The sequence below is a fragment of the Lissotriton vulgaris genome, chromosome 7 (genome assembly GCF_964263255.1).
Source record: "Lissotriton vulgaris chromosome 7, aLisVul1.2, whole genome shotgun sequence".
In the NCBI taxonomy this organism is placed as follows: Eukaryota; Metazoa; Chordata; class Amphibia; order Caudata; family Salamandridae; genus Lissotriton; species Lissotriton vulgaris.
Window position 1 is genome coordinate 596792935 of NC_141695.1, and position 22335 is coordinate 596815269.

Below are 22335 nucleotides of genomic sequence, written 5' to 3' on the forward strand. Positions count from 1 at the left end.
TTGTTAAAGGAGTCAATTCAACTAGCTTAGTAACACGGCAAAGACTGGAGATCTGGCATCTTTGAAACAGTGGTCTACCGCTTGACCCCCCACTCGACCACAGGGAAAATTCCTTTTGAATTATTTAGGGGTCATGCTCCCAACACTTATATGTTCCAATCCTGGATGAGGGGGATGTCGACATTGAAAATCACAGGGGCATTGATAAACACTTTTGGGCCCAGTGGAAATCAGTTCAGGATCTGAAATTAGCCAAGAGAAAAGTGAACTTTAACACCAGACATCTGGTCTCTCACACAGAGGTTTGCGTGGGAGACCGTGTGAAAGTCCGTTATCCTCAGAGGGCTGCTGGTGAGAGGATCTCTCTGCCTTTTAAAGTGATCAAACTGTTTCGTAATGCTGTGAAACTTGACGATGGGGGCATATGGAATTTGGGTAGGATTGCCCTCATGCGTTCTGATACGTCGTCCAAACTGGACGCCCCTAATGTTCCCTCTGAAGTTGTCCCTCCCTTACGCAAAAGCCCTCGCATGTGCAAGGCCCCTGAGGCTTTACGTGATTTTCTTCTAAACTGATTATTCTTTTGTATTCTGTTATTCCAATAAGTTGATTGTTCTTGTTTTATGTTTTGGGGGAAGGTGTATGGTAATTGCCGGACATGCTGTGTTACGTCAGTCAGCTGGTTCCTAGCAGAACCTTTATGCACTCTAGAATGTTTAGATTTAAAACTCAATTGCTGTGTGTTCAGGAGTCAGTTATCAATAAGCAATAGAAGGGGGTTCCCCAAGGGAATTACTGATATAGGCAGGTGAAAATGGGGGTTAGCACAATATAAATAGAAAAGGCAAAAAAACCCTGCCAGAATAGATCAAAAAGGTCCCCTAGGGGATCCACACAATTAAAGATGGGGTAACATCAGCTACGCATCAGAGCCAATAACATCAAGAATATTGAGGTCAGTCCATTATTTATTTATATGCATTTTTTTATTTTTATTAGATCAGACATTTTTTCAAATTTGATACATTCAATATATAATATAAATAGGGATTCTATTAATAAAAATAGTAGGGGACAAATATTCCAAGTGATGTTTTTAGGGAAGAAATACAGCATACTTCAGTGTTCCAAAACACTCCCTTACACACAAAAAACAAACATTTTTTTTAAACATACAAACATGTATTCAGGGGATCAGTCAAATTCACATTCATTCATGCACATCAGTCAAAGATGTACAGCAAGGCCTGCAACAAAACGATGGAATTATGGTTGCATGGACAAAAGTGCAAATTATGGGGGCAGATTAGATGGAAAAACGTTGTCCTCGTGGACTAAAATGCTGCCATCCATAAGAATCACACCGACGTGCGTTTCAGTGTTGGACCCAGATAGGCCGCACCTTCACTGTGCCTGACATACTTCCTCACACAGATTTAATTACCATATACTTAGCACCCCTGGTATATAACTTCACTGACTATCATTTATTGACCACAAGTTGGGGACAAAAAAGGAGACAGAGGAATGAAGGGAGGCAACAGGAACAGTGAGAGGGGCAAACAAAGAAGAGGAGACTGGTGCACAAATACAAAAAGAATGACAAAAGAATGGGGATGTGGGAGGGAAGGGAAAGATACAGGGATTAACAGAGACCTGGAGAAACAGAGAGATGTAGGAAGAGAAGAAGTAGAATTGAGAGGGAGATCATTAAGAGAGGAAAGTTAGAATGAGAAGAGATGTCAAGGTTAAAAAAATTGCGAGAGATAAAAGAAAGAAGGGAAGGATTACTCCGTCACAAACGTGACAGATTTCCCATCTGTTGTATCCCAAGTGCCATTGGATTTAATGCACTTGTAATACGGGAGACGAAATATCTGTCACGTTTGTGACGAAGTAACCCACCAGCCGAACCCAAAATCAGACCTTAAGAGAAAAAGAGGTGGATGGTAACGAGAGGAGAAAGTGTGCCTGGAGTTTCCTGGTCTCTAATAATAAGGAAAAAACGTGGATTTGTCACTGCGGCACTAAATTAGATCATATGCGATTAAGGGCTTGATTCTGGGATGGGCTTTAATTGAGAACATTCGGTTTTCTGGAAGCAGTGCTAAACCAGGAGGAATCCACCAGTGGAATTTCCTTGACCATTGCCATAGTACAGTAAATGGAGTACTGTCAGTAAATTCTCCTACACTTTTAGCACTAAATACTGGTCACTGTTTTAATTAACTTATGAGAAGGTGTCACTCAAAATTTCACACATTTGGGAGTAGATTGTCCCCTACAAGCACACAAAGATCCTAGAAATGTCACACAAACAATCTGAAGACAGGTATGCACAAAGATAGTGGAGTAATGCATTGAATGGCCTACTTGAGAGAACCAGAGTCAATACATGCTAAACGACCCGAATCAGGCGGGAGACTGCCGATTTTTCAAGCTAAAAATGGCTTTATTTTAGCTATCTCCCGCCTGAAATTGCATTTTCTCCTATAGAAGTCAATGGGGAATTTTCATTCTTCCGGGTCTCCCGATTTTTTACTTTAAATCTCCCACGTCCCAGTCCTAAAATGTTGGCATGTATGCCAATTATTCATAATAAATAAAACTAAGCAATAACCCCTGGATTAACCAGTAACCTTGGGTTCCAGAGCGGAGTACTGCCCAACGTAAAGAACTTCAACTCATCGTCCGGGCTAGTGGTCGCCATATAAATGCAACAAAAATAAAAACATGTAAGGTTGCCATCTGGCCGCTTTTATCACGAAATGACCAGCATTTAATGTGCCTACCGGTAAAAAAAATTAGAAAAACACCAGTAGCAGACATTTTTCTCCCGCATCAGTACATATTTTAACCTTTAACTAGCAAATATTAGAAGAAAATACTTTAAAATGTGTTTACAACAAAGACTGAAAGGTAATGTCAAAAACGAATACAAAAAAAGAATACTTAAGAACCATGTCCGGGCCTTTGCAGAATCTTAAAACGCGAACAGATGCCCGGTATTCTTCTTCTCTAGGAAAGGTGGTAACTCTACAAGTTTGCAAGCTGGATAAGGCAGTTATAAGTATGCCTACGCAAATATGTGTATGTTAACACGTCTGTCAATCAGTATGTACATGTATAAACGTACACCAAGCAAGTTGTATTCCCAATTTGTAATAGCTCTTGCTGCATTAACTACCTTGTCAACGCCTGAATAGGTTGTCATGCCTGCGAAGTTAATTCGAGCTGAATGTGTGACTTCTTTCTGTTTCTCTGTTCGAGACCGTTATTCCGGGATTTGCCCCTACTAACATGGCGGCCACAGCGTGATTGAATTGACGTCCAGCACAATCTTGCGTAAAGCGGAAGTGTCAATGTTGACAGCTGCAGCTGGGATGTGTTGAGCGGAAGTGTGGGTCCAGGGGACTAGAGATAATTCTGGCCGGTAAGAAAGGGCCCCCGGTGCCCCAGTGACACCATGAGTCCTTCAGAAGAATGTTCGGGTCGCAAGAGAAACATCGAAGAACGATTGAAGCAGGTAAAGGCAGGGAGAGGGTGCCATAATAGAAAAGCGGGAACTGTGATGCTGCTACACACGCATAACAAGCAAATGGAGCAGGACATGCAGGGGTGCAAAAGGACCCTCTGGAGTCCTAGATACGCGCTATGATGGGGAAAAACAGAGAACATAAATTAAGGGTAGGAACCCGTGGTTGCAATGAAGTGCATGTAATTAATTGTAGCCTGGGTCCAGTGGTCGAAGTGGGGGGAAAAGTAGAGGATCTGTGGGCGGGGCATCAGGGGGCAGGAATAATCTGAGGATTGGGTCAGTGGGCGGAGACAGAGGTGTGGCTAGAAAGAGCAAAACATCCTCATTTTTACTATGTTTGGCATTCCACTGATAAGTCACAGCTTATAACGTTATGCAATGCAACCAATAGATACACCTTTATCCAAGTGCACTGGTGCCATTTCGTCAGCCTAGCGCCAACGCTGGCACCCTTGTATAAGGCGGGTAAGCACCCGCCTGGTGCGGTGTGGGGATTAACAGATATTGCTACAGGTTACGCCTTAATAATGACGACCACACTCTAGTTGGCTGGCATGGACCGGAAGTCCCGAGCGACCTCGGTCCCTTTTTTAAGCCCTCTGGCCACGCCTGGCCAGAGAGTGCTACATTGTTGGGTGGTGCTTCCGGGGCTCTGCCCCATTGAGGCATAACTACTAGACCGTTACATCCCATCCCAAATTGGTCTTTTAACAAAATAAAAACATTAACATGCGAAATCTGCTAGTCTCTGATTGGGCTGAGGATTCGGCCAAAGATTATATGGCCGCTGGCGGACTCCCTGATCTTGTCCATGGTTCACCAGCCGCCAGTCACTCATCACCTCATCGGTGCTGGCAACCCTGGATGGCAATGGTCTTGTGGGACTTGCTGCTAGTGAGTCACTAGGATCACTTCTAGAATTGCCCGCCGGAGGTTCCACACTTGGTGACATTTCAGTAGCTTGAAGTGTTCCGGTCAATGGCGGGATCTATTTGAACCAGGATACGTTTCTCGTTATCTTTTCCCCATCTCGTTCTACGGTGATGGCCGTTCCCTTCGTTGACTTCACAACCCACGGCCCTGGTTCATAGGGGGTACGGAACTTTCCACGAGGCCGCCTGGTCCGTATTAACACGGAGTCCCCTGGGATTAGCAACCGGGTACGTGCCCTCAGTCGCCAGTTGGCCTTGTCGTTGGTACTGCGTCTCCTTTCTTGCGTATCCACTGAATCGTACGGTTCAGGACTCCAGTTGTCCCCCATGGGCAGCAGATCACGCTGAGTGCCAGTTAGCATGAGTGACCAGGGGGATTGTTGTGTTGTGCAATGTGGTGTGCTTCTGTATTCTCTCAAGAATTGTTGAAGAGCTACTTCCGGGCCCTTCTCCTCAGCTGTCGCTATGCGTAGAACTTTGTTGATGGTGCGCATAAATCGCTCAACTTCTCCGTTGGCTTGTGGCCATTGCGGAGTAATCCGATGGTGTTTTATTCCGAGTTCTTTCAGAAAGATTTTGAAATCACTGCCTTGGAATGGAGGCCTGTTGTCTGTCTTGATGATTTGAGGCAGGCCGAATAGAGCAAATGATTTGTTCAGGATCGGTTGGATGTTTGCGAAGCTTGTGGATGGTGCCACTTCCACTATAGGATACTTGGTGTAACTGTCGACTAGGACCACGTTGATTCTTCCATCGGGTAAACTCCCGAAATCAAGGCTGAGCCATGACCATGGCGAGGGAGCTGGAACTTCCATAATTATTGGAGCGGGGGCTTCAGAGTTGCTGGCAGGCTCTGCAGTTGCGAACTACTGTGTCAACACTTTCTTCTAAGTTGGGGAACCACACCGTTTCCCTCATCCTTGATTTCATCCTCCCAGTGCTGTGGTGGCCTTCATGTGCAAGGATTGTATCCTGTACTTGCAGGTCCTTTGGTATCACTATCCGTGATCCTCTCAGGATGAGGCCATTGCTTGCCGCACTGAGTTCATCATGGACTCTCCAGAATTGTCCTAGGCGAGTTCTGTCGGCTTCATTCCACCCTTGGACATTTTTGAGAAAACCTTCCCAAGATCCGCTCTTCAGTGCCTCGGTTACTCTATGTGTGTTTTGATCACGTCAATCGACATTGCACGAGGGCACAACCATTGGGAGGCTATGTGGACAAACTCTTCGTTCTTCGATTCTTGGTCCCCATCCGATTCAGCTTTAAGCGCGGGGTGACGAGAAAGAAAATCAGCAGGGTTTTTTGCCCCCGGTCTGTATATCCGCTCCATCTGATAATGTTGCAACTGTATCGCCCACCTTTCAATCCTGCGAGGTGGGTAAGGAGCCGTCCCTTTGAAAAAAGGCAGAAGCGGTTGGTGGTCTGTCACCACTCGAAACGGGTTACTGCTCACATATAAGTGAAAGTGATTGCATGCCCACTTGACGGCTAGGGCTTCGCGCTCTATTTGCGAGTATTGAGCTTCTGTTGCGGTGAGTGCCTTGCTCGCAAATGCTTGCGGGACCCAGGTTCCTGGGTCTGTCTCCTGGGTAAGTAGTGCCTCTAAACCAACCGGGCTGGCATCGACCAGCACCTCCGTGGGCCGAGTGGTGTCAAAGTAGGCCATTGTGGTACTGTCCAACAGAGCCGATTTTTATTTGGTTGAATGCTCTGTCTTCATCGGATGTTCATTGCCACTGTGTTTCTTTCTTTGTGAGGTTCCGTAAAGGCTCTGCACTGGTGGCTAGGTACGGGATGAATCTTGCACAGTAAGTTGCTATCCCTAGGAAGCTTCTCACTTCAGACACACTGGTTGGAGCAGGGGCAAGCTGAATAGCTTGGGACTTCTTGGGGTCTACCTTGACACCTTCTGAGCTAAACACACATGCGAAAAAGTCAATTGTTTTCCGAAAGAATTGGCACTTTTCTTTATGAAGCGTCACGCCGTGCTCTGCTAACCGTTGCAGGGTAGCTTTAAGCTGTCGGTGGTGCTCTTCGATTGTTTTGGAGTGAATCAAGATATTGTCGCTTACATTAAGGACGCCTTGAAGGCCTGATAAGATCTCCCTCACCGCGTTCTGAAATATCTCGGCTGCAGATGATATTCCAAAATGTAGTCTCTTATATCTGCGGCGTCCAAGATGGGTCGAGAACGTTGTAATGTATCTACTTTCCTCAGCTAGCCTCAACTGGTGATAACCAGCATTTAGATCCAACTTTGAGAACCATTGCGAGCCGCTAAGGTCGGCTAGTATGTCGTCTACTGTTGGCGTGAGATGCCTTTCCCGTTTTTATGGCCAGTTAGGGTATTCTCATGTCGAAGCAAATCAATTTTTCCTGGTTGCTTTGGTTTTTCGGCTATGACCATGGGCGACACCCACGGAGTAGGACCTGTAACTTTTTCAATCACCCCCTGTTGCTCTAGTTTTAGAAGTTCTTGCTCGACCAACGGTCGGAGGTGAAACGGGATTCGTCGGTGCCTTAATGCGACTCGTTGTGCTGCTTTGTCAATGTGCAGCTTTACTGGTTGTCTCTTCATAGTTCCTAGTCCTTTAAAGAGTTGTGGGAACAGCTCTAAGATGTCATCTGTTTTGAGTACTTTCACTGTGTTGGCAAACGCAATTAGGTTAAGGTCTTCCGCGGTGTGGCTCCCGACAAGTATGTCCGCTTCTCTATCGACGACGTCAAATGTCGTTGTGACTTCTTGGTCCTCTGATTTCACCTGAACCACCATTTTGCCTTTGAGAGTAAGTGGTTGGAAGTGGTTTTTGACTTCCGTACGTTAGGATTCTGATTTTGGGTGGGGTGAGTTGCTGCCTTTGGTTTAGGCTCTTATTGTGTTGTAGGCCCATTACGTTGACAGTTGCTCCCGTGTCGATCAGGCCAGTTACTGAGGACCAATCAATTTTGATGTTGCACTTCGGCTGCGGTCTCTCTTTTCTATAGGTCACCCGCAAACGACACAAAATAACACTTCTCGTCGTCTTCTGTTGAAGAGTCATTTAAGCGTGGATGGTGGCGAGAATGTGTCTTCATTGGACGCAACGTTGTCGGCTCTTCCAATGATAGGTGTCTTACTGCCCCTGTTATTGGTCTCTTTCCTGGGTTGCTTCTGCCTCGGGAGCCTCCTTGACATACGCTCGCGAAGTGGTTAGGAATGCCACACTTGGTACACGTCTTTCCTCTCGCCGGGCAGCCATCTGGATTGTATTCTTCTCTCCCGCATATCCACATGGCGGGCATCGCGTCGTTCTAGTGGGTCACCTTCCTCGCCCACTCCGGGTAGGTGTGCGGATGGCGTCAACCCGCTCTGTCTTTACGCTGACGACTGGGTCAGTTTGTTGGTTAAGCGCGGCTTCCATTGCGGTCGCTCGAATATCGGATAGTTCATACGATCGAGCGAGTATCAGGATCTTCTTTAAGGTTATTCGTGGCTGTCGAAGTAGAGTGTCCGCAGTGTTTTGTTGCGGCAGCCTTGGATGAGTTGAGCCGTTACTTCCATGGTCTGATCATCTTAGGTGCACATGCTCACTAGCTCTCTGAGGCGCGCGTGGAATGCGCCCATTGACTCTCTTTCTCTTTGTCTGGCCTGCCTGAACTTGAAGCGCTCGTAGTGAGGGTTAGGCTGGGGGTCAAAATGATCATTTAACGCCTTCACTGCGGCGTCATAGTCGTTGGGTGCGCCAGTGTTCGGGAGGTGTACAAATAGCTTATAGATATCATCCACTGCGAAGTGCAGGAGTAGCTATCTTTTGACTGCCCCGACTGTTTCTCGCGTTGCCAGGAAGTAGTTGTTGAGGCGACCAACCCACACCGTCCACCTCAGTGAAGCAGCAGATGGATCATTTAGATCACTAAACGGTGGAAGTGCGTGAATATGAGAGTGTTCTGGAGGTGGTGGCAGTTGCGTAGGTTGTGCGGCTTGTTGCTGGGCTGCTGGGGCTGGCTGATTTGACATGGTGTGTTATCTTGCACTGCTAGCCTTTGTTCTGACGTCTTTGACTCTTCTCTCTTGCTCTTGTTTGCTAATTGGGCACTGGATTAACGGCCTTTGTCACTCTTGTTGGTGTGGTGTCTTTGATTTTGTCCCCTTTTGATTGCGTTTTTTTTTTCGTCTGGTGGTTTTGCCAGTGGTTGTTGCTGTTTTCTCTCCAAATTGGTTGTATTGGCTTGTGCTTGTTGTATTGTGCTTATCTGCTCTCTGTTCGTGTCTCTGTTGTGGCATATGGTGACATTGCAGCTTGTTTATTGTCTGTCCCCACTTGAGTTCACTCGAGCTGCCTGCCGTTTGATTTGTCTGTGTCCGCGTTGACTTTGCGGATCCTGGAATGCTCTAGGCTCCTCTGCGCATGCGCGCATTCCGGTCTGCACCGCGGATCCTTCGGGACACGTCGCGGCCTCCTCTTCATTGGGCGCAAACACTCTGGAAGCTGCCAGGTATTTTGTGCTGGTGATATGTGCCTCAGTTGCATGCAGGATTGTTTTTGAACAATCCTGAGAGGAGTTTACCTCTTTCTATGTGTGCTGCACGTATAGCTAGAGGAAAAACAAGGAGAAATAAATATATTTCTCCTTGTTGGCCCTCCCTTGGGGAGGCATTAGATTTTGATGCAGTCCCAGGTTTACTAGTGAGTTGAGTGGGAACACCCACTGCAACGTCTCCCTTTTGCAGGGTAAGGCAAAGCAGCAATTTGCTCTATGTTGCATTTCTCCATATTTATGAAACCTTTAAAGCCATGCACAGTGGCTTTGCGTGGCATCATAAATATGACTTGCAGATTTGTGTTGTGCATTTACCACTTTCCCTGGTGCAAGCATGACGCAGGCCCTCATAAATATGCCCCTTAGTTTGGTGGGTACCAATCCCGATCCCTGGTGAGTTGCACTACTACTGCTGGAACAAGGCCAATGAGACATTCATGGGTGAGGCGGACTGACCTCAAGGGTCCTGTGACCTCAGTGACAAAGTCTCTGCTGATCTAGGGTGTGCTGCTTTGTAGGCCTGCCCGCAAGACTGGGGGTGAACTTCAGTATGGATTGTGGTGGACAGGGCTTCAAGGTTAACACACACTGGCCTCCGCTTGGGTCCACCTGCTTGTGCTAAGAGACTAGGGCTTCTGTGGTCTAGCGGGGGAATGTTCTCCCTCAGGAGAGTGGTCTTGTGGGCTGTTCATGAAGCCTGATTCCGCAGTTCCAGGTTTGGTAGCTCTGGCCATGGTGCCACATCCTCTCCCTCCATGAGCACCTTTCTACCCCACTGAGAGACACTTGCACTGCCTTCAGCTGTAACTCAATTGTGCCCCTTTATAAACACCTTGATGTGTTTCAATTCAAATTATGCACTGCTTGAAAAAACAGTAACAACATCCTGGAAAAAGCAAACACTCCTAAGCAATTCAAGATTATGTAAAGCATGCAAAATATAAGAAGGAAAGACAGGGCTACCTTAGCTTTTACACTCCTTGTTTGGAAATCAGTGAGTGTTTTTTGCCTCAAACGTTGAGGACATGAAACCAGTGCTCCTCTTCTACACAGGTGTGTCTTTGGTGTACTCGTGGAAAGCAAGGAAGGGGATAAGCAGGGCTCAGAAGATTAAGGGATTCTTCAGGAAATTCTGATCTGACTCACAGAATCCCATGAGAGCTCCTCCACATTCATGTCAGCCAGCCAGCTACTCAAACATCGACATTATGTATTTGTCTGCTGCTAACGATACCTTTTGAACGGTCTGGCTTGCTAACTCTCCTGCTGACAAAAAACTTGAGAGAGCTCTTGAGATTAATAGGCAAAATTATATTTTCATTCGGGAAGTGAAGGATGCATTCAACTTAATTTTTGTGGTGTCACAAAAGTACATTAGTTACTCTGTAAAGCGTCACTAAAAATAAATCACAAACCTAAGAGTTTCCAAAGGCAAGACCTATTGGCTTTGCCAATGCTTGTTTAGATATCTCATTTGCTAAATGGGGCACTTTTAATTTGGTGCCAGACAGGGCCGAACTGGGAACTCAAAGCAGACCTGGCAAATTTGTGTCATCCCATGCACGGTGTGATGCGAGTGGACGCAGCAAGCGAGCCTGATGACTGCAAAGGGGATACCGGGAGAGGGTGTTTTCTCTTTAGAACATTTTGGAAAAAATTATATAAATGGTGCATTCTACAACACATTGTATTATATATTCCATTGTATTAGCTTTTAGAGCACATTAAATGATGACCTTACGGTGCACCAGGATACGACAATCTTCTTGGGGCCCTACAAGGATTCCCTTACTATCACCCTCCAACACAGCCCCCCATCTCTCCATAGCCCCTCTCTCACATGTATTTAAACTGGTTTAAGGCGCTTCTCATACCAGTAAGGGACTTGGAGCACTTTACATCATGCACACAGAGACAATGAATCGTATGTGTGTAAATCAATGTCTAGAAAATGTTTACAAGACAAAAGGGGCTTCAAGGTGTTAGGATTCACTTGCCATCAATTCTGGTTGGCGTTTTTTAACATCTGGAGAAGCACAACCTGAGGACTCAAAACGTAACACACGTATTTCTGTATTTCTACCTAAACAAACCCATGTTAGCAGTATTAGGACAATGAATGTAGGAGAGTAGGATCTGCTTACTATGGTTACCCTCACTTTTGGCTGGTGTTTCACTGTTTTTCGACTTTAGTCTGGCTGGGGCCCTGCTAACCAGGACCCCAGCCTAGCGGCTTCCTCTCTAAATTGATTGCATGTACATTAGGTACACTCCAGATTGGTTACTGGGTTACCCTTGTGAGTCTCTAGTATATGGTACCTTAGGTGCTAAGGGCATAGGTACCCCAGAGGCCTACCCTGGGCTGAAGCATGCATTATGCCACCCCTAGGAAGCCTTCCAAAATGGCACCACAGGTCTGCTACTGCAGCCTGGGTAAGGTGGTGAATGTACCCCTTTCTAAGATATAGGTTACCTATATCTACCTAAATCACTGACACATATAAACCTATAAGTCACTCCTATGGCAGCCCTTAACAATCCTGAAGGCAGAGTGCTTGGTTTTGTGTGAGAGGGTGCCCATGCATGAGAAGGACCCAGGGGTGTGGAATTTAACACCTTGGCTGCTAGGGGTTTCCCCCCCCAGTGCTGGAATCACAGAGTTGCCTTTATTCATGACGAGCTCAGCTTGTCATAAGCACAGCTCAACCGTGCCTCATGACGAGCTGAGCTCGTCATGAGCAGCGAAGGGGTTAATTAAATATCTACTTGTCCATGGGACAAGTAGCTTCATAAATCTACTTGTCCTGTAACTAAATCCACTTGTCCTTTTGGTGCCATGTAGTGCGCCGTCAAATAATGGTTGCAATCTCTGTATAGAAGAGCTCTGATAATAGCTTCTCTGGTTATGTCAGGCTAATACTATAGAAGGATTTGAATTTTTGAGGTTTTCACTAGCTCTTCTCTAATCTTTTCCCATACTGAGAAAGGTCGGAAATTTACCCCGACAACGGCAGAAGTAAAGTTTCTTCCAGGGCTGGGAAAAATGTGGTTGGAGAAAAAGCGAACTTGTAAACACTCAACAGATTTCCGCTGGGGCATATTCATATTTGCTCATGCTAAGATGCAATTCACAAATATTTTTTAGGTCTACAGTTTCCTGGTCTACTTAAGGAAATTCATGTGAATTCATGAAAAACGTAAATTATATTTATTTAATTTTATTTTATTTAGAGGTTTATATAGCGCCTGAATCGACTCCAAGGAGTATCTCTGCTCTTATGTGGGTACGTATCAGTTGTTTAAGGGGAAACTGTAGCTTGTTTAAAAACAGAAAAGAGTGGTTTTGAGTAATTTTCTAAAAACAAGAGGGTTCGAACATTCTTTTAATGGAAGAGGAAGGTCATTCCAGTGCTTGGGGCCAAGGTATGAGGGGGATTTACCCCCCAATCTCGCTCTCCGGATTCTGGGAACTATTAGCAGATGTTGAGTGTTAGAGCGCAAAGCTCTTGATGGAAGATAGGGAATAAACTTTTCAGACAGATAGCTGGGGCCAAGATTGTGTAGTGCCTTGTGAATAGTACTTTTTTTTAAAGGAACAAGGGGACCCAATTGGTAGCTATGGACCATGGGTATCAGTTATTAAGAGAAACAAAGGTCCTAAGCTAAAAGGAATAATGAACAATGACTATATAGCCCACAATAGGCTGCTATATATTTTTCCTGCCCTGCAGGACAAGAAATTTATTATAGAACAATTCAAGTGTTTAGAAGTTTTAGATACATTTAGCAACAAACAATTTTTGCAGTAAGGCACAGTCCTGCACCGTACTGGAGAGGTAAGAATAGAGAGGAAAGAAAAAAGAAAGTAAAGGTTCTTCAGGCAAACGGAGTGAGCGATCTGGGCACTGTTTAGAATCAATATTATCAGTGTTTCCCAGAGTAGCACATACAAACAATAGTGTACAATGGTCAGCAGTATCTCTATTCTTACCTCTCCAGTACGGTGCAGAACTGTGCCTTACTGCAAAAATTGTTTGTTACTAAATGTATCTAAAACTCCTAAACACTTGAATTGTTCTATAATAAATTCCTTGTCCGGCTGGGCAGGAAAAATATATAGCAGCCTATTGTGGTCTATATAGTCATTGTTCTTTATTCCTTTTAGCTTAGGACCTTTGTGAATAGTACATCAAACCTTAAACTTTCTTCGTTGGCGTATTGGAAGCCAATGGAGTTTTAGGAAAAGAGGGCGGGAAGGGTCAGAGTCTTTCGAACAGAGTCTGGAAGTAAAGGAAAGACTCGTCGGAGTAGGCCCAAGGTGTGAAAGCATATACCCACTGTCTGGCCAACATGATCTTTAAAAGATAGAGCTTGGTCTAACCAAACACCCACGTTTTTAACAACAGTTTTAGGGGCAGGGGGCTTTCCAAGATTGATGGGCCACCATTTTGGGGACCATAATATAGGGGCCTCTCCAAAAAGTAGGTGCTTGGTTTTCCTGACGTTACATTGGAGGAAATTACTCCTCATCCACTGTAAAATAGCATTCATGCCCAGAGAGAACGTCTCTTGGATGGTAGGGGTGAGTTCATTGAAGGGGAAAAGCAGCTGCGTATCGTCTGCGTATGATATTGGAACAAACCCATATTTTCTTAAAACATTAGCCAAGGGCGCCATATAGATGTTGAATAAAGTCGGGCTCAGGCAGGAGCCCTGTGGAACTCCCTTGGTAAGTCCCATGGGTGCAGAACGATACGCGCCTAGAGTGACCGCTGTAGTCCGCCCAGAACGAAAACTTGCCAACCAACGAAAGGCAGAATCTGCATTAATTCAAGGATATATATCATAGGTGCTCTTTCGTGACTAACATTTGAGCCCCTAATTAAATTTGAGTTAACCATGACCTTTTGTTTTTATTAAAAAGCTATCTCTTCCTGTCTGTGAGCTGGCTTCATTGTGTGTGACAGCATTCTGCTCTTTTACAAAGTAGTTTTGTTCAGTGCCAAGAATTTCTATGGCAATGTGACCTTTATGAGACCAAATACTAGCTGTCTAGTAGGAACGCGCTGGCAAACGGCACCACACCTACCTGATAATTCCCAAGGTAGGGAAAGGAGCATAGTGTAGGCCAAGTGAGTAACCAGAAAATTTAAATACCTCCCACGTTGATTGATTCAAAGTTCTTATGACACCAAGCAAGTGAAAAAAGTCATTGGAATCCCCTCCAGAATTGCTCTCTTGTCTCTTCCATCTAAGCATCTATCTATTCATCCTTTAAACCACTGATATCTAGCATTTCACCTTTACATTGGCACCCATTCATTCTTTTATCCATAGCCTTTCACCAATCTATCCGTCTATCTCTTCATCCGTCAGTCCATCCACTCGTCCATCTCCAAACCTACCCCTCCATCTCCAAACCTATCCATTTCAACCTTCCGTCCATCCTTTCGCTCATCCATACACCCTCCCTTTCACTCCATCTATATACCCTTCCATTCGCTCCATCTATCTACACTCCCTTTCACTCATCCTTCTACCCACCCTTCGACCCATCCATCGACCCATCCATCAATCCATCCTTCCACTCATCCATCCATTTATCTTTTACATTCATCCCTCCTTTCGCTCTCTAATCCTAACACCCTGTAACCCATCTACTCATTCATACTGTCCTTCATTATAACATCCTTTGTCCATCCACCATCCCCGCCACTCAACCATCCCGGTCACTCATTCATCCATCCTTCCATCTAGCCAGCCACACTTCTATTCACTCATCCTTTCACCCACACCTCCATTCATCCTTTCAAATTAATTACGAGTCTTTGTCTGCCGAGCTGCAAACAGAAGAGGCCCATCAAGAGCTCCACCTCTACTGTATCTGCTAAAGCCTAACATGCCATCTCCAAACCTATTGATACAACAGATCCATCCCACCTTCCTTTCACTCGTCCATCCTTTTGCTCATCCATCCATCCATCCTTTCACCCCACACATCCTCCTTTTCACTACTATTCCTCCACCCTTTCACTCATCTCTCCATCCATCCTTTTACTCATCTATCCATCCACCCTATCCATCCTCCTTTTCACTCATCTATCCACCTACCCTTTCACTTGATCCATTTATGCTTTCGCTCATCCATCCACCCTTTCACCCATCCATCTTCCGTTTCGCTCATATATCCATCCACCCTTTCACTAATCCTTCCATCCACCTTTACACTCAACTGTCCACCCACCCATCCATCCACCCTTCCACCCACCCATCCATTCCCCACCCAGTCAGCCATCTATTCATTTACTTTCTCACTCATTAATCCACCCTTTTAATAAGCCGTCCATCCTTTCACTCAATTAACTTTCAACCTATCCATCTACTCACGCATCCCTTCATTCACCCTTGCACTTATCCTCTCATTCTTTCACACATCCAACCTTACATCCATCCACTCATTCATCCATGCATCTATCCATTCACCCTTTCACTCCACTCATTCATCCATCTATCTATCCATCCAGCCTTTCATTCATTCATCCATTCATCCATCGATTCACCCTTTTACTCATTAATGTATGCATCTATCGTCCACTCTTGCACATATTCATCCATGCATCTATACATCTACCCTTTCACTTATTCATACATGCACCTATCCATCCACTCATTCATCAATGCACCTATTCCATCTACCCTTTCACCCATTCATTCAAGGATCTAAACATCCACCCTTACACTTCACTCATCCATCCATCCATCCAGCTTTTCACTCATTCATCCATGCATCTATCCATTCACCCTTTTGCTAATTAATTTATTCATCTATCATCCACTCTTGCACGTATTCATCCATGCACTTATTCATCCACCCTTGCACCTATTCACGCATGCATCTATCCATTCACCCTTTCACTCATTCATCCATGCATCTATCTCACTCACCCACCCACCCATGTGACCTACAGGGTTGAAATGCTGTGTGTCGGATTACCATAAAACTGTCTGCTTGTCCTTTGGACAAATTAAAAATTAAAACCTCTTGCCCTCCTAAGAAATCTAGATGTCTCGGGCGTCCGGAGATGGGAATTTCCCACCCCTGAGGACCCCTCTGCAGCTTTCGGAATCTGTTCTCTGTAGCTGTTCTGTGATGCAGCCAGCCCATATACTCTTAAGTGCATTATAACCTAGCGGTTAATGCTAACTTTGGAATGGCTGCATGGAAACATGTTGTTTGGTGTCAAACTGCAGTAAATAAAAGTCCTTGAGCCAGGTGTACAAAATAGGTTGGGTTTATTATGCTTAGTTCCAAGATGAGTTGATAAGGTAAAGCAAGGTAGATGGAATAAAAACAACCCCACCAGGAGCGGACTCTCTGTCGCTCAGCCTGCCTTCCTTCAACTGACACTCAACACTCAAGCCAGGCACCAAACATTCCATGAGGTCATCAGGCATTCTCAGGCTCTTGCCACATCAGGAGCAAGTCACTTATAACACAAACTCTTTGAAATCCTACCCCCACGCCAGTTCTAGAGGTATAAGACATGTACACACTTACCTAACCGGTAATAGTTTAAAAGAGCCCAAGCATCACAAAATGGATGCTGCAGCTACAGACACAAGTCTGAACTCCTTCTGCTGGACGAAACTCTGGCAGGGGAGGCCTGGGTAATAGGTTTCCTGTCACAGGGAGGTGTAACCACCTCCCAGACAGGCTTTAGTGTATTGGGGCTGGGTGGGTGCATTCAGAGAATGCTTTTCAGACAGTGCTGGGGGCACACTTGTTGTCCCTGTGCATACCCCAGTTCAAAATGGTTGCAGGGAAACTCAGCCCCTGCTTTGGCGCGAAACTGGACAAAGGTAAAGGAGTGCAACCACCCCCCTCTCTGGATCCACCCATAGGTGGGTCCCTAGAGTAAGTCCAACCCCAAAATTCAGTATAAGTATAGGAACCCAGTCCTTAGCACTTTAGATTATCCTGGACGAAACTCTGCAACATATGTCCTGGAACTTCAACATTCTATTTCGACTAGAAGATGGAAGAATCTCCCTTGGGGTCAAGGAGTGACTCCCCTGTTCAAACAGGCACCAAAGTAGCATCTTGCTGGTCTGCATTTCCAAGGCTCCCGCCAGATCCCGACGGATTTGCGACTCAAGACATGGACTTCCAGACTTCTCAGAGGCCGACACGAGATCCCAGCAAAGCTGAGACCCGCTGCCCTCACGCGTGATGTGGGACCGGAAGTCCTGGACACCGTGCACATTTGCAAGTGCATCGACTTCCCGAGTTTTCCCGAAGTTGTGTATTGGGCTACTTGTAGTCCAAGCCCCGAGCGCCATTTGCAGAGAAGATTGTTGTCCTACACTCCACGAGTGTTCCATGGGGCCCCTTCTAGCATTTCCGCTCGAGGCTCCTTCGCGATCCCTGGTTCGTCGACTGGTGGGTCCCCACAAAGGTAACTCTTCTGTTTCTTGGGCTTTCCTGGCTGCTCCAGACGTGCCCTGACTCCCCTCCAAAGGGTGAGTCCCTCAGACCTTGCTGGTCTGCACAGAAGCTAATCTTTGCTTTCTGCATGGGTTGCTGTTGCCAAGGCTTGTTGGGTCCAATCCGGAAACCGACACTGAAGCACTCGACATTCTTCCTGGTCCTCCTGGCTGAAGAGTCAAGCTTCACCTTCTTCACCTGAAATCACCCGACATCGGTTGGCATTTTTTCCTCGCCTTTCTGTCCCCTCTGCTTTCAGGTTCTTCAGATCTTCAATCCACTCTTGGATCCACCCGGACACTTTCGACTTGGTCGCCAGCAGCACATTGCCGTTGAAAACGACAACGAAACCCAACATCAAAAGACACCTATGCACCCGGCTTCCCTGGGTGAGGTAACTCGAGTACTCGGGTGCTCCCGTGGGTATTGACTCTAGAACTGCCTAGTTCTAAAGGGGTTTGCTACAAGTCCTCTTCTAAGTGTCCTTTATCTTTAATTTTTCAACCGTGACTTTCCCCATAGAAGTTAATGGTGATTCGCGGCTGTGTTTAGACACTGCACGCATCCCCCGTGGGTCCCCTGTGTCACTGCCTTGTGTGGTTCCTTGTGGCCCCATTGGTTCTAAAGGCTCTCGGCCTTGTATCTATGTCAGTCGTGGTTCTTATACCACTTTCTTAGGGCTAATCATATATTGTGCTAATTTACTGTGTGCTAAATAAGTTTACTTGACGTACTTTTGCCTCTAGCCTTATAAAGAGATTAGAGGAATGTGTTTAGGGGAAATACATATATTTTATATATCTATACCTGGTGTGGTTCTGCTTTCATTTGGTCATTCATGAGATTATAGACTGGTAAAACAAGCTGCTTTACATTCCTTCAAGAGTTAGCCTGAAGGCTGAAGGCTGCTCTCCACAGCTACCACTAGGATAGCTTTCTATATCGGTTGTCTTTAAACCTACCCTCAATAATGGTAGTTTGGACTGGTGCAAGGTGCCCACTAGAATAGTGGACAGCATATGCCAGGCCAACCTATCACAATGAATGACTGGGGGGAAAAAACATAACTTCCAAACCTGCACCATGCAGTTTGCATGTAGGTCTTTGATTGCAGGTGCTAGGTTTATTCTGATTGTAAGTTTTGCCCTGCAAGTAACTAAAGGATCTCTGTGACAAAAGCAGTAACCCACTGAGCTATGCCCATTAAATATAGTTCTGTGATCTGTATGGTAGAGGTTCTTTGCAGCAGGCATCTTAACCCTCGGCGCTACAATGGATGAGTCAAAACTGTCAATAGACAATACTCCAATCTCTCTCTGACAGTAAGATAAACCACCAGAGATATAAATCTTGACTCTTTAATTGTCTGAAATCTGCGGGGCTTACAAGGAATTCCGCAGTGATTTTTGCGTTTTTTAGAGTGAGAAGTGAGTCATTGTGCTAGACAGCCCTGCAGGTTTTGTTACTTGGGAGACTGTTTTGCAGCCTCCACTAACAAATACAACCTCCCACCCCTCCAGCCTCCGTCCGATGCCCAGTACACCACCTCGATACAAAAGGGGGTGGTGATGGACGGAGCATCTGAACCAATCAAACACTCACACCCAGTCAACAGATCTGGGTTTAATCCATCACCGTTCTTTAGCCCACTCTGCCACCCCAGTTCAGACATTGCCATATGCAAATCAGTCTGACCCTGTGCCTCATGGGAACAGCCCAGCCCAAACTGCCAAGCCATGCCTTCCCTGGACCGGAAACAAGCTTCCTAGGACTGGTTTCTGGCATTCCAGCCGTCTTCAGCCAGGATTGCTTGAACCTAGTGGCAAAGTGAGCAAGGGACTCACGTCTGAGCATACCCTGTCAACTTATGGCGAACAAAGCGGTACAAAAGGGGGTGGTGATGGACGGAGCATCTGAAACCAATAAAACACTCACACCCAGTCAACAGATCTGGGTTTAATCCATCACCATTCTTTAGCCCACTCTGCCACCCAAGTTCAGACATGGCCCTATGTGACACCAGCCCGGCCTTGGTGCCTGGGCAGATTTGTTTTCACAGTCAGACCCTGGATGGAGAACACAAGGGGCCCTGGTGTCACATAACTGGCCACCTCTGGCGGCTTTTATTTTATATCCTTAGAATAAAGTTTAAGTCCCTATGCCTGGCATAGAGGGCTGTTAACAAAAATTGTCCAATAAAACTGAGATAAATGATTTCCAGGTTTATCCCGACCATGCATCTAAGATCAGCCCAGCAACAGCTTCTTAGGCAAAGAGAGCGAAAAGAGCCAAGTGGGCAGGCAGATCATTTGCCCACCTGGTACCAAAGATGTGGAATGCCCTCCCATATAAAATAAGAATTCTACCCAACGAAACCGTTTTCAGGAAACATCTCAACTTTGCTGTTTCCCTTGTAGACGCTCTATGGATAAGAGCTTGTAAACAGTACTCTTTAAAGAAGTGGAAGTCAAGTTTTTTTCAGGATTACATCCTTATTTTTGATAGTACAAAGTCAGAACATGATGCTAGATGTAGGAAGGGTCTAGGCACATTTGAGTCTAATGGGTTGATGATTGAATTTTCTAAATGTGCGTTTGCTGAAAGCATTGTTGTGTGTTTGGGCCACTTCATTAGTGCAGTGGTATTAAACACAACCCTGCTTTGATTAATGCTATTCAATGATTCCTAGCACCTTGAAATAAGGACGTAGTTAGATTCTTTGTTGCATTAGCCAAATAGTGTTTGAAATACATTTCTAACTTAACAGAGAAAACTTACAGCTTATTAAGAATAACAGTAAATTCCGGTGGACTGATTGTGGATTGGAGTTTCAAAGCGTTGAAAAATGTATTGAAAACCATGATGCACATTGTATTATTACCATGGGTGCCAGCAACAAATATTTGTGGGCTGTTCTAACCCAAGTTGACAAAGATGGTATAGAATCTATCTTAGACTATGCCTCTATCTTTTTCTTCCACTGAAGTAAAATATTCAAATATTTAACTTGAGCGCGTGCATGGGCATTTAACAATTTCAGAACTTTAGTATGGAGTAAAATGTTTACTAATAGGTATGAACAGCAAAACACACAAGATGATTGACGGAATGTTGCACAAAGGCAAAACATTCACCCCCAGTCACAGATCTAGGTTTAATCCATCGTTCTTTTGCTCACCAAGCCACCCCAGTTCAGACATGGCCATATGCAAATCAGTCTTGACCCTGTGCCTCATGGGAACAGTCCAGCCCAAACTGCCAAGCCATGTCTTCCCTGGACCGGAATCAAGCATCCTAGGACCGGTTTCTGGCTATCAGCCGTCTTCAGCCAGGATAGCTTGACTTCAGTGGCTTAGTGAGCACGGGACACACTTCTGGATATATATATATATATATATATATATATATAATCAGTTCCCAACTACACCGTGGAGACGGATAACAACCAGGACACGGACCACACGGCAAGTTTCAAAATTAAGGTGCTTTATTCTCCCATCAGACAGACATGACACGTTTCGTCTGGTTACACACATAGAAATGGCATGAGGAGATGCTCTTTCAGTTTGTTTACATTGTTCACAACTGTCACAACTGTTATTGTAATGTGTGTGTGGGTGTGTGTGTGTGTGTGTGTGTGTATATATATATATATATATATATATATATATATCAGTGTGTGTGTGCATATATGTGTGTGTGTGTACATATATATTTTTAGGTCTCGCTGGTGTTAGCAGCGCGAAACGCTGCTCCAGCGATAGACCTATTGTTGTGGGTTTGCCGGGAATGGGGCACAGGGGGTGGTTACGCGCTTCACCTCGGCGATTTCATCTCGAGGACGCGCTTCAGCTGGCGGGCTCGCATCACGTGTTCAGACTCTCCTGGGCGCTGCAGCTCTGGTGTTTTGAACGTGCCTAATGACCGCGCCTAATGACTTCCGTCTATCAGTCTAGCCGTCAATGTGCCCCGACGCCCCCACTCACCGGGTCTCTCATACTCCTCTCGTCCTGTCCCGTGGTAGTGGCGCTGCACGGGATTCGTAGGCGGCTAGCTCCCTTCCCTTCACAGGAGCGCGGGGTAGACTCCCGTCCGCTTCCTGTCTGTGTTGGTGTCCCCGCCCTCAAGCAGGCAGTCCCGGGCAGTCCAGCCTGGCTTCCTGTGTCTCGCCCGTGCAGAAGGACCCGAAACACTCAATCCAAGAAAGGTACGTTGCTTGTTGTGGTCGGCATTTGCTTGCAGCGTTTCTCAGTAGTGTCTACCAACTTTGTTTGATGCGCTCTAAGCTTTCAATTAGCTAGATAAGAATATTTACATTTTAAAGAGCTGCGAATGTTGCTGTATACAAGGAGGCGCGATAGGCCAAGAATCACACAAGCTGATGAAGTGGGGAGCCGGTATCCCAACCTAGGTTCCTTCTTCGAGAGAGACACCCTTTCTGCTCTGCCCCAGCTCACCGCAGTCTGAAGTTCCAACGCTCACTCTGACCTGAATGGCAAATTTATTTACTCTTATAGCCTTAGACAAACGTTACCATTTATAGACTGTTTTAGGAGGAAAAAAGATTGCCTCAGCTGTGCGAGATCCTGTCTTCCTTGGATCCACCTGTTGGGCAGACTTCACTGCAGGCTCTCTGAGCTGGATGCACCCTGTTTAGTGGCCTCTTTATGCCGGGTGAGACCACCGCCTTTATCCTCTGGGACTCTCTCCCAGCCTCTCATGGCCCTTTCTGTGAGATTCAAGCAGACCTCTTCTCTGAGGTATTGAGCCCCCTCACACCCCATTGGGCCCCTGCATGCGGGCGCAAAGCCTTGAAGCACCCTCTCTGGGGCTTTGCCTGTGTGGCGCTCAGTCC

The 22335-nt window shown here is 45.8% G+C and overlaps 1 protein-coding gene across 5 annotated transcripts in view; it reads left to right on the forward strand.

Annotated features, from left to right (window-relative positions):
* The first annotated feature begins 3343 nt into the window (after positions 1 to 3343).
* Positions 3344 to 22335, forward strand: part of EXOC7 (exocyst complex component 7) — a 404713-nt gene continuing 385721 nt past the window's right edge. For all 5 annotated transcript variants that reach the window (XM_086930707.1, XM_086930709.1, XM_086930711.1 and 2 more), the window contains exon 1: positions 3344 to 3526. In XM_086930707.1, coding sequence (XP_086786833.1) covers positions 3467 to 3526 — 60 coding nt within the window. In that variant the 5' untranslated portion in view covers positions 3344 to 3466. The remainder of the gene's footprint in view (positions 3527 to 22335) is intronic.